Genomic DNA, 12,133 nt, shown 5'->3' with positions numbered 1-12,133 from the left:
TTGCGCGTTAAAATTATTACCTATGACACCTTCGACAAATACTAATAGAGCTCGTTGAATTCTCCTTCGAAGGCACGTGAGTGCCGTTCTTCCGCGTCATATTGTTCGATTTCACAGTACTTAGACTTGCGCTCGACGCAGTACTTTGTTGTTCCGCGTCGGAATTTGCCGTCGTGATCTCTTCCGTCGCAGTATCCTGACTGATCGACCTGCTGTTACTTTCTCGAGGAGCTCGGGCTGCCAATTCTTCTGCCGTCCACTCTTCCAGTGAACTTTCGTTATCCGGAGGAGGAATCTGATGCGAATTGCGCACCCACTGAGCCAGGTGATTGTTCTCCCGAGAATTCTTCAGGATCGTGTCCAGGCTCTCGCCGGATTGCGATTCTTTCTCCTCGTCACGTTGTTGAGGCTCTCTCACGATCTATCAAATTCGGGCATTGATTTTAGAATTTATTAGGCGCGAAAATATGTAAACCATTATTATATGAAATAATTATATCAAATCACACTGAAGAGTTTAGAATATCTAACTTTGATCTCGAAAAATCAAAGATTTTTTAAATTTAATTTTTTGATCTTACTATTCTTGCGTGCAATATTGATTTTTTTTAATTAAATTTTTCTTTCGAACTGTCAATATTTTCCTCTTACCTGTGGACTTTCCGTGGATTCTCTGATCGCGGTGAAATTATTATCAGCAATCGGACTCTCTTCGGGGCTGTTCTGATCCGTCGAGTTCAAGCCACAGCCTGTATTCACATAGATTCTAAAATACAATGAAAAGTGACGTTCGTGAATACTACATTGTCCACTCGCGCGACTCTCCGCTTGTCCTTTGATCTCGTTAAAAGATTCCGCATTTTAACGCCTGATCTCCCATTCACTCACATTTGCCGTTGAAGAAGATTGTGCCAGACGGCCTTGAGCTCCGCAGTAGGCGCTCGAAAGATGAGAACACGTCTTCGGAGTCGACTGTGTGGGCTGCAACCGCCGCTGTTCACCATTTCGGCGTGGCCATTCTCCGCGTTCGCGTTTACGGCGACTTGTAATCGAAATTCCGTCGGTCGTTTTCTCACGGTAAAGCACGCCTCGGCGATGCTAGATAATCGCAAGGGTTCCTCGGTGACGAAAAGCACCCGGTCCCGCGAGACCCTCGCGAACACCAGAAGATCGGTTAACAGCAGCGCCCAGGATGGCTGCATGCGCGCGCGACCTTCGACCTTGGCGAGGGCACCACCGAAAAGCCTAAAACAAAGATTCGATTTTTCCATCAATATTATTCTCGAAAATTTTTCCACGGATAAAAATAGTAATTACAGCATCGAGCGATTTTTAATTAAATTATTTTATAATTAAAGATTCTCGAGAAATAAATAAGAAATAATCGACCAGTTAATTATTTATCAAAAATTATTTTTACGGAAATACAAGCAAACAAATAAGAAAAATATAGTTTATTTGTCGCAGAAATTAGAGAAACATACTTAAATTAATATAGTATATAATAATATATATTTACCATATAGTTATATATATAGTTCTCAAAGAAAATAAAAAAGGCTCACCATTGTCTTCCCGGCATTGCTAAGGTAAACGGTTTGCATCTCGCGAATACTAGTCGAGATTCCACCTCTTGCAAACTCAGCAGGGGTCTTCCGGTGTCTCGCGGCGGTTCCATAACACCAGCGTTAGCTGTAGCTTCTCTATAGCCGTGGGCCAAATCTCTTGCTTGTTGGCAACTTCTCGGAGATGCCTGACCCAACAATCTCGTCATCTCTCTGCAAGCACGAATTTACTACGAAAACGGTACGGTTTTCGTTTCTCCGATGCTACAAGCGCCAAAAGAGATTACTTCTTTTATATTAAAAAAAACCTTATAAAAACTTTTCTTAATCTCATTCACGCGCGCGCGCCTCTTTTACCGTAAGCTTTAATTAATTAATTTTTTAAGTGATATTGTAGGACATGTAGGATTTTTATAAGAAAACATTTTTTCATAACAGTAACACGGAAATATTAATATTTTTTTTATAAACAGATACACTGAGAGAATTTTCTCTTAGAATTTAATCTGAAAATCATGGTAATCGTGGAACAATATGGTATGGGAAGAATTTTATGTTTGATTAATTTTACCATATTTTAGTAAATTTTATTATACTTTTAGTAAAATTTTAATCAAACATATTTTATATTTTATTGTGATAGATATTATTATTTTTTATTGTGATAAATATTAATCAGAGAAATTCTCATAAAATTCTTTCCATTATACCATATTGTCCCACGATTATCATGATTTTCAGGGTAAATTCTAAGAGAAAATTCTCTCTGTGTATATATTAATCTTTATATGTTTATTTTTACAAATTAAAGTATATTTACTTCACGAAGAGCTTTAAAAATTAAAATTTAACAAAAATACTGTTAGATTTACAAACCTATATCACAATTTGAATTTTAATTTGAATATTAATTTGTTTAATTGAAGTACTTTTATAATTTTGCAAATAAGAAGAAAATGATTTTAAATAATAAGAAACAATGTTAGCTTCGAAAGGAATAAAACTAAAATAATATTGCAATTAAATATATTATAATTCTTTTGATATCTTCCAACTTTTGCATATTGATATATTATTTTCTTAAAAATTCCATAGTTAATTATACGGTCAGAATTAATTTAATCGAGCTTTATTTCATACTGAGACATGAATTTTATCGAAACAAACTGATTGAAAAACTGAGGTATCTTTCTGAAAGAATCACAAGCAATTAGCGTGCCAACCTGTAGTGTTCTAAGGGTAGGAGTAGCATCCCAGTAAGGTCGGGGCGCCGTTTGTGTGGCACGGCAGGCTCGCAGACGAGCTTGGCGAAGGCCGCGTTCCGTCTGAGAGCGACCAGGAGGCAACAGGCACGTTGTAGGCCACTGAGGTATCTTCGGTAGGCAGCTGTGATTTTAGGAACTCTACAGAGATAGCTGTCGACACCGCCGCCCTCGTCTCTGATCTCCTCGGATAGCTTGAGTAGCTCGTCCAGATTCTGGAACAGGATCAGGTAGTCTGCTGCCGATAGAACATCGCGTTGCTCGCATAGCGGGACCATGAAGCGTGCGTGGCCGTTTTTCAGGGTGCTCCAGTACCTAGTCTCGCGTATGCTTAATTCCTCCTCGGGCGGCGCGTCAGGTGTCAGATTCGGGAAGACCTGCTGCATGAAAAAATTCGCGACGAAAGAATTTTGGGCGGGAAGCTTTTTTATATAATCGAAAAATAGATAAATGCCTATAAATATGTCGAATAAAAGATGTTACGAGAATTGTGGCGCTTCAAAAGTAACGTCACTTCTAATGCATTAAGCATATAATTGATGTTTGTATATAAGATAATTGGATATAATGTGTGTAGCTTATAGCATGGTTGTGTAACAATGTATGTAAAGCACTGTTGAATTATTCGATCGATAGCTTGCGTTATATAGGATGAGCTGTGATTAAGGCAGAGAGTGGCTTTTAATTGAAACTTAAAGTATTTAAAAATGAAAATAGTTTGAAATAATGTGATTTTTTTTTTAATTTTAGCATCCGTAATTTAATACGGAGATGAAATAATATTATTAACAGACTTTAAGATCCCTTTGTTGTAATAACGAGATATAAAAAATACTTTCCTATTTTTTAAATTAATAAGAAATTAATTTTTATAATATATATACAGGGTGTCTCGAAACTACCGCGAGATATTTTAAAGGCAGATTCTCTGGCCAATTTAAAAACGATTTTTCCTCAGCGAAAATGTCGAGGGAGACCATCATTTTTTGCATGTTCCCAATTTTTGTCATCATGTATCTTTGTAACTAAGCCTTAAATTAAAATTCTATTAAAGGAAACTTTACTTAAAATTAATTGAAGAATGTGGTTTTGTTAATATTATATTTCTAGAGGGCTTAGTTTACGAGAAACCCTTTATTTTTAATCGCTTATAACTCGAAAATTATTGGTGCCTCGACATTTTCGCTGAGGAAAAATCGTTTTTAAATTGGCCAGAGAATCTGCTTTTAAAATATCTCGCGGTAGTTTCGGGACACCCTGTATACATGATATAAATCGAGAGAAGCCAATGATTCGTTAAACAAACTTATAAAAACGTATGATAATTGAAAATCGTGGGATAATGGTTGAAAGGGTATAATGAATAAACAGAACGCATGAGGTTGGAAACAAAACTTGTTGACAACAAAAAAGAGCAACCTTGTGGTCGAGGTACAAAACATAACCGTATCATAACTTAAACGGCATCCTCACGCGAGGAATGCGCGCGCTATACACTACACGCTCGTTAAAAGTAAGCTACAAAGACGATGAAGATGAGAAGAAAAGAAAACAATGTACACACGCACAGATGTGTGTGTGTGTGACGCCTCTCTTGTACAAAATGAAAGTAAGCTCTGAATAACGCACGCTGATATAACGTGCCTAACAAAAAAATTCGCATGTTCCCGTTGTATATATATATATAAAATGAAAGTATATCTTATAAAAATATAAAATTTCATAAAATCCTAAATTTGTGCGAGAATATGTGTGCGATTCTAATTTAGTATTTGCAATTTTCTCCATTTACAAATATTAAATAAAAAGATAATTAGTAAACATTTATAAATTTTACAAAGTAATTAACTATACATTTGTCAGATACCGCAATCTCCGAAGTTAATAGCAATCATAAAAGCACTTTTGGTGCGAGTTTGCGCAATTAAACTTTACTGTGTACTAAACTGTGCTTATTATCACAAATCTTCCTGATTGGTTTGAAATAAGAGTTATGAAACTGGGACGATATTCTCATTTAATAGGATATGTATTATCTAGACACGTCTACGCCAATTCACGTACGAAATTTATAGCTTCGTAAAGCAATATTAACACTTATAAACGATGCAATTCAGCATTTTGATAATGATTTAAAAAATACATATTTCTTTTCTATCTACGATATTGAAAATAATCAAAAGAAAATTATACATATCCTTCCTACAATATGTTGTCTTTTCATGTTATTCGACACATTTCACGGCCGGATCGATTATTTCGATAAAATGGAAATTTTCTTAACACACTTTCAATCTCTGATTAATTTATGATCGGCACGATTACCTTAATGACGAATAAATTGAAGCGACACTAATAGCGATATTCTTTACTGTATTAACGATATTGTCGGTACCTTAAATCATTAGAAAATATCGCTTGTGATAACAGTAGCAAGTTAAAGCACGTAATCTTGGACGAGTTCCTTTTGCTTAAATATAAATAAATATTTTAATAATTTCGAAGAAACATCGAGAGAAACATTTAAATTACATACAATAAAAATTAAAGATTATTTTATTCAAATTAAACTTTAGAGAGTAAACTTTCGAATACTTTATTCAGAAGTCGTTACTTTGTGTATGTGTTCTCTGTCATTCAGAATAACATAATTTTCGAAAAAAGCAAATAAATATAAAATATATAAATAAATATAACATGAAAAATATTTTAAAATGATAATAAAATATCAAGATACAAGAGAGTTATTCTGCATCTAATGTGTTGAATAGTTGAAAGTTGTCACGTCAATTTGTCACTATTGTCGTCCCATGCAGTTCATTTATTTTGTAATTAAGGTACTGACGAATATATTAATAGAGTATCGTTACGTTCACACGAGGACGCCGGTACCGACCTCGGCGTTGAACGTGACCGTGTGTTGACTCTTGGGACCGGCGTCGGAGGGATTTTGAAGGGTAGCGTTGACCGAGCTGGGTCTATGGATGGCAGACGAATGGGCGCCTCCTTTGCGATATACTTCCAGCACCAGTTGATTCGTGGCGGCTTGAATAAGACCCAAGATCTCATCCCGCGGTCTCGTTACGACATTCGTCATTTCTACAAAAACCACATGATCGCCCGGCCGTAAGCCGGAATGTTCCGCCGGACTTCCCGGATCCACGCGCTCGACCCGAGGTGGTCTGCCCCATGATAACGAAAAGCCCCATGGAATCTGTCAGATGGATAATTAAATATTTAGTTAGTAAAGTTAGTTAACGATCTGTGATAAATACAAGATGGTCCAGTAATCATATAACGGGCAAAGAATTATCATGCAAAAATAAATGAAAAAGACAAAGAGAAAGTAGAATAATTTTTTTATATACAAGGCTTTTTATTTTCGAGAAAATTTACTTTGGAAAATTAATAATATATTTACGCTTTATATATATTAATTTTTCAATTTTCGAAGTTATTTTTCTCGAAAACGAGAAAATTCGTATGAAAAAATTTTATTCTATATTTTTTACTTAAGAATACTTTTTTTATTAAGAATTACTCTTTTTCTTCTTTTTGTAACATGATTATTATGAACTACTTTATATGTTACTACAAGTTCTAATTATTCTATTGCGTTTAATTATACACATACGCATATACATATCATTTTATGATATGTTTTAATTTACGGAAATTGAAAGTCGATAGTTCTTTATTTAAAGTCACGATAAACGCACCTGATTGACCGAAGTTTGCCTTATCAGCCCTCTGGTAATAGTACAAGGTGTTCTGCCGCCCTTCGCGGTGAAACCCGGGTGTAGAGGTAAACCTGTCAGTGGATCCATCGGTTCCAACTCCAGGTGTCTCAGATACATCAAATCGTCCGTCCCTGAGTTGTTATTATCTAGCTCGCCATCCTTGGACAATGGAGGCGACACGACGCAATCCTGAGGTACACCCGCAAAAGGGGTGCTCGTATTTCGGACGGATCCGGCTTCTAGAGGGTGCCATGTTGCTTCCTGCAAGTCGTTCTCGCTCTTTTAGTCCCCCATAATCGAAAAATATAAATTTAAAAAATCTAACATCTTATTCAATCAAATAAAAAAATTACTTATTAGAATATTTGACATGAGAAAGTAAAAAATTGCAACAAAAACTGACGTTGCAACGTTTCGTTAAATTTTTGCCAAGAAAAAATTAATTCCAGATTCAATTTCATCACAAATTTAAATTTGATTATACAATTTTAAGATATTCAGCGAAAAGTTTATTCAAAATAATTGAGATGATTGCTTTTTAAAAAATAATTAAAAAATAGTAATATATTTTAGTTTATCAATTATCACATCAAGATGTAAAAATCTACGGTTATTGCACAATGTGTTACATTTATTGAGATTGTTTACTTTAGAGCGAACATTATTTCGGGTAAAGTCAAATGATCAGATAATGCTCGAGCTCGAGGGAGAAAATCCGCTTGACATGAAAGATAACCCCGAATCATCGATAAAATGCAACAGTTACTATTTTTTTCTAATCCAAACTAAAATACGAGCTTTGCGATAAAAAGTACTTTTTCTTAATATATACAACCGTCACAAATTATTTACAGTTTTCTTTATTAACCAATTAACACATATTAAAAAATATATTAATATACGATAATGCAGAATAAAAAAAATATAATAATACACAAGCGCATTATTTTATAATATTTATTCGAGGTCTAATAGCAATTAACGTTTGAAAATATTTCGATCGAGTATCTCGAATAAAGCACTCGAAGTTTCAAGTACACACTTACTTTCCTGCGAGATAAGATGGGCTCTTCAATGATTTGTAGCAAGAAAAAACTTCCCAGACACCGCTTCAATATTTGTAGACTAATATTGCAGCAAACTTTAGTACATCCGTTAAGTATACCTTGCTTTATATACAGAATAGTGTCCAGTATATAACGCAAGATATACTTGAAGTAAATCGCGCAGCATCTTTATCGAGATTCTTTTGAATAAATACTATAATGTTTTATTATTCAACACTTACTGCCCTGGGGGAAAAAGATAAATTTTTCAGTGTGATTTATAGAAAAAAAAAAAACAACTTTGGAGAGACATACGAATGCTGCTAACATAGCAAACTTTAGTGGAGAGACGTCTAGATACATTCCGTAGCGCGATATACTTTCTAAGCGAATCGAGGGCGAACATTTCTCGATCAAGTGTCTCGAATAAATATCCGGAAGTTACGTGATATTTACCTTATCCTGGGACAGCGGCAGAGGAAGAGTCATGCAGCCCAGCAGTTCGCTACGTCTGAAACAGGCGGAAAAATGAGAGAGACACATAAATTTCCGGAGCAAAGGTGCGAAATGTGCAGATACGTACGTGTAGACGCTCGCAGATTTACTGTATGTACGAGTAATGTCTTATTCGCGTAGATAACATAGTATACAGCGTATATATACAGCGTGACCGTAATGTCTCGCGTCGTACGTAAAAGAGGCAGAGGAGGAAGAGGGTTACAGAGATGCACGTGGTGTAACGTGGTGCGCATGATCCGAGGGAATCGATTCCCCTCCTACCGCAAAACGGAAACCCTCGAATGCCCAGAATTTAGTTTAAATATTCGGATGGACCAGACCGACCGAGAAGACACGCAACTCAGAACTGCGTGATTTTCTGGATTGTCGAAATTTTTATTTACTGTCAGGCTTCCCCTCTTTTAAATTGAAAGTTAAAATTTTGTTAAAGATACGAAAAATCAAAACCTGATAAAATTTTGAGTGATAACAATAATTTACATCTCGTGCGATATATTTAAATTCTGTGCAATACTTGAAACTGAATTAACTTTTAATAAAATCGTTGAAATTTATAAATTATTTTTTTTTGGCGAAAGTCTCTATATTTGTAAGAAAATATTTCAACTACGAAAAATGCTGGTTATAAAACAATTGTTATTAAATAAATGTATACGTGCCCAATTATATAATTCAAGCTACAATGGTTAATAGCATAACTTCGTTCGAACAATACTTGTCTTCGCGAAAGCTCGAAGTTTCTTCAACATAGCGTTTCTTCGATACGAGAACTGCTCGGAACAGTTTAAAATTAGATTGACTACTTCGATTGAATTCAAAGAATAAACAAGCCAAGGCCGCTGCGGGGACAAAAGGAATCGATTATCGATCGAATATCGAACGGAGCGAATCACACTCTCTCGCAAAGCATATTAGTGTATCGACGTGCAAATAATATGTAAAAATAAATATAACAGTCGGTTCATGGCTCGGTGAACAGTAAGTAACAGTAGATTCCGATCGAACACGTATTGTAATCGATGTAGTCGGGAAAGACGGAAAAAAAAGAGAGACATGCAGATAATATCACTGGTTCACTGACACGAATTGCGCAGAGTTTTGGTTGCCGTGCGATTCTTTCGCTTTATACATTTTACGAGGCTTTCCCACGCCGTGCTGTCCTGGTTTTTACTTCGAGAGATAGTTATCTCGTGCACGGTACGAGACATCACGTGCTTGTTAACTCTCGCTAGTTAACGTCGTATCATTCACGGGATTTTATCGGGATGAATTAAACGCGGTTGAGTCGCGCCAGCCGAGGTTAATTTCCGCATCCCTACCCCCTCGGCCTGATTATTATAATTAGCGGAATAAGCGAGACCAATTATGATTCAAGTCTTATCGCGACAACCTGTTCTCTAATCGCAAACTTATTTTCGAATTTATGCCGAATTTATTTTGTTATTCTAAATATTTTTTATTCTCTTCAAAAAAAATCATATTGTATACAAAAATATTACAGTTTAAAGTAAATTAAAATAATTTATACTTGTTTATAATTTGTTATAGAAGAAAATTGATACACGTAGAATCTTATGAATCTTGAAAAACCTGGAAAAATTTCTTATAAAAAAAATAATTAAAGGATTATCTCTGCAGCGATTTAATCCACTAGTCTAAGAGAAATCTAAAGTTAATCTTTAAAAAAATCTCCTTAACTTTTTCGCAAAATATTAGATCATTATCATTTTAATTAAAATCTTTTAATTCGTAGCTTTTTAATTGGCATGTCGTAAATTTCTTTCTTATTTACGGATTTCTCGCGATCACACAAATCACAATTAACTTTTCCGTAATAAAAATTCGAGGCGCACCGGTATTAATTATAAATAAATTTGTAGACAACGAGACGCGTCGGATTTGTTTGAAACTTTATCGCGTTCGCCGCGTTCTCTCGCGAGATTTACAAACTTAATCTGCGTCAGTATCTCGTAAATCCATCTCTATCTCTCTTTCTCCTTTCTCGTCTTCGCGGAGCATGCTCACCTCGCACGACGATCCCGGTGCCAGACGGCGATGTCCAAGGATGTCGGTCTGTGACCGGTGCAGTGACTATTGTACGCCGGACAGGGTAGTATCAGAGTCTCGCGAAACACCGGATTCGGCGTGGCGCGATGAACTGCGGTCCTCTTGACGACCCCTTCACCGCTGGTATTCTTCAAGCTTGCCTTGACGTACGCGTGCACCGGCCCCTCGTACGCCCGCCTCAAATCCTTGCACCTTATCACTGAAAAAAATTATAAAATTTGAATTAAATATTTTATTTACATAACATTAAAATTCCAAAATTTAATATTTTAAAAATATCGAGAAAATATGAATTTCCCTTTGCATATTCCTTTATAGCCCAGTAATACCGGAAAAAATGAAATGATAATGATTAGAGAATATAATATAGTGAAAAATAAGAATTTAGGGAATATTCTTCTCTTCAAAATAACTTATTCAATAGATCCTAAAATATAATAGATCCAATAATAAAAGCTAGCTAAATCTCGTGAATGTAATAAAACATATAATAGTTTGAATTTTCTTTAATAACTAACAAAAGGTGAAAGGGTGAAGGAGTGAAAATTGTACAGTTGTACTAGCTTTGAGGTTCCTTAAATTTATTAGTCTTACGAGAGGAGGGATTGTCTGATAATGTGATGAAACGATCAGCGAGCTGTTATGACCTTTGCCCTATACATTTTCACATCACTTTCGTACTCGTCTACACATCCAGGTTTTATCGACTGTAAAACGAAATTGTAAAGGCGAGAGCATAATGCAAGCTAAAAGGTGAAAGGAAGCAGGGGAATATCGAGAGTAATCAAACTTCTTTTAACTTTGATTGACACTTTCTTTGCCGACATCAAGATCTTAAATCATTATGACAATAAGTCATATCTCACAAAATGTCAAGTTTTCTATAGCTGCGTGAAACTATGGATGCGCTTTTTTTCTCAATAAGAGCTCTTGGAAAAATAATGAAAAAAAGTTGGTGCGTGTAATATCTGAACACGTGCAGTAATAAAGTCTATATGTAGCTGTTTTGTTGTCAATTTTCATCCTCGTTTTACTTTTATTTTGCATATATAATTGCATATATAATTGCATATATAATTGTTTTAATTATGACTGTGTTGCTTCACAATTATTTAATATTTGGAGCACGTATATCATTGCTGTTCTCATAAAATAACTAGAATGAGAGAAAAATAGTATTTATATAATAGTATTCACAACGTATGACTTGTCCAATTTGAGAGAACATAAACAACAAATTTTCATAACAGAATTTTGTCATTCTATTTAAATATTCTTAAATAAAAATTAATATATTAAATAAAAAAATACTTTATGCAATTATATACTTAAATATAGACACAATAGATGTCTAATTTTGCATATTAACTAATGGTTATTTTTGTTTCATAGTTTCAAATTCTTTAAATTATCCTACATATTCTACATTTTTATATTTATATAGGAAATCTAGAGAGACAATTCTAGGTTCTAAAATTTTTCTTATTTTATTATGTTAGTTTTTGTTTTAATGCATATAAAATACAAAAGTAATTAAACTAAATTCTATCATTATTTTAAAACTTTCTTTTCAATGTAAAAAAATAATTATTTAATATTCTTGTTTTAAATATTAAAAAAATTTTATATAAATATACGCATGTGCTTTTCTAAAAGATTGTTATGTTCGAACATCAGATTAATTTGTAATCTAAGAGAGAAACAAAAGAAAATGCAAAATATTCGTACACAATCAGATATAATATTCTCGTCTCTTTATATTGGGGCAAACTTGTCACTGTGCGACGGCACTGCGAAGGCAAGAGAAATCCCGGAGAATCGACGCTTCGGGTTCGCTCTTACGGCTGACTGTACCGCGGAACGCACTACTTGCGCCCGAGGACGTCTGACCGATGCGGCATTCGCCACTGGCTCGCATCGCGCGATCTACTTTC

General features: G+C 34.8%; 1 protein-coding gene across 6 annotated transcripts in view; it reads right to left on the bottom strand.

Annotated features, from left to right (window-relative positions):
- The window catches only part of Psgef (Protostome-specific GEF), a 29,211-nt gene that overhangs the window by 2,600 nt on the left and 14,478 nt on the right, over window positions 1-12,133 (bottom strand). For 4 of the 6 annotated variants that reach the window (XM_083051375.1, XM_083051377.1, XM_083051380.1 and 1 more), the window contains exons 5-13: window positions 10,158-10,398; window positions 8,070-8,124; window positions 6,547-6,828; window positions 5,724-6,041; window positions 2,789-3,207; window positions 1,566-1,778; window positions 889-1,245; window positions 652-766; window positions 21-421 (exon numbers count right to left, since the gene is read on the bottom strand). In XM_083051375.1, coding sequence (XP_082907501.1) covers window positions 21-421; window positions 652-766; window positions 889-1,245; window positions 1,566-1,778; window positions 2,789-3,207; window positions 5,724-6,041; window positions 6,547-6,828; window positions 8,070-8,124; window positions 10,158-10,398 — 2,401 coding nt within the window. The remainder of the gene's footprint in view (window positions 1-20; window positions 422-651; window positions 767-888; window positions 1,246-1,565; window positions 1,779-2,788; window positions 3,208-5,723; window positions 6,042-6,546; window positions 6,829-8,069; window positions 8,125-10,157; window positions 10,399-12,133) is intronic. The other 2 variants (XM_083051376.1, XM_083051378.1) reach the window with 1 other exon arrangement.

The sequence above is a fragment of the Prenolepis imparis genome, unplaced genomic scaffold (assembly GCF_030444845.1).
Source record: "Prenolepis imparis isolate NDT839.2.m4 unplaced genomic scaffold, iyPreImpa1.0 SCAF_12, whole genome shotgun sequence".
NCBI classification, from domain to species: Eukaryota; Metazoa; Arthropoda; class Insecta; order Hymenoptera; family Formicidae; genus Prenolepis; species Prenolepis imparis.
The sequence above is the reverse complement of the archived record's forward strand: the minus strand, read 5'-3'. Positions and strand labels throughout refer to the sequence as shown.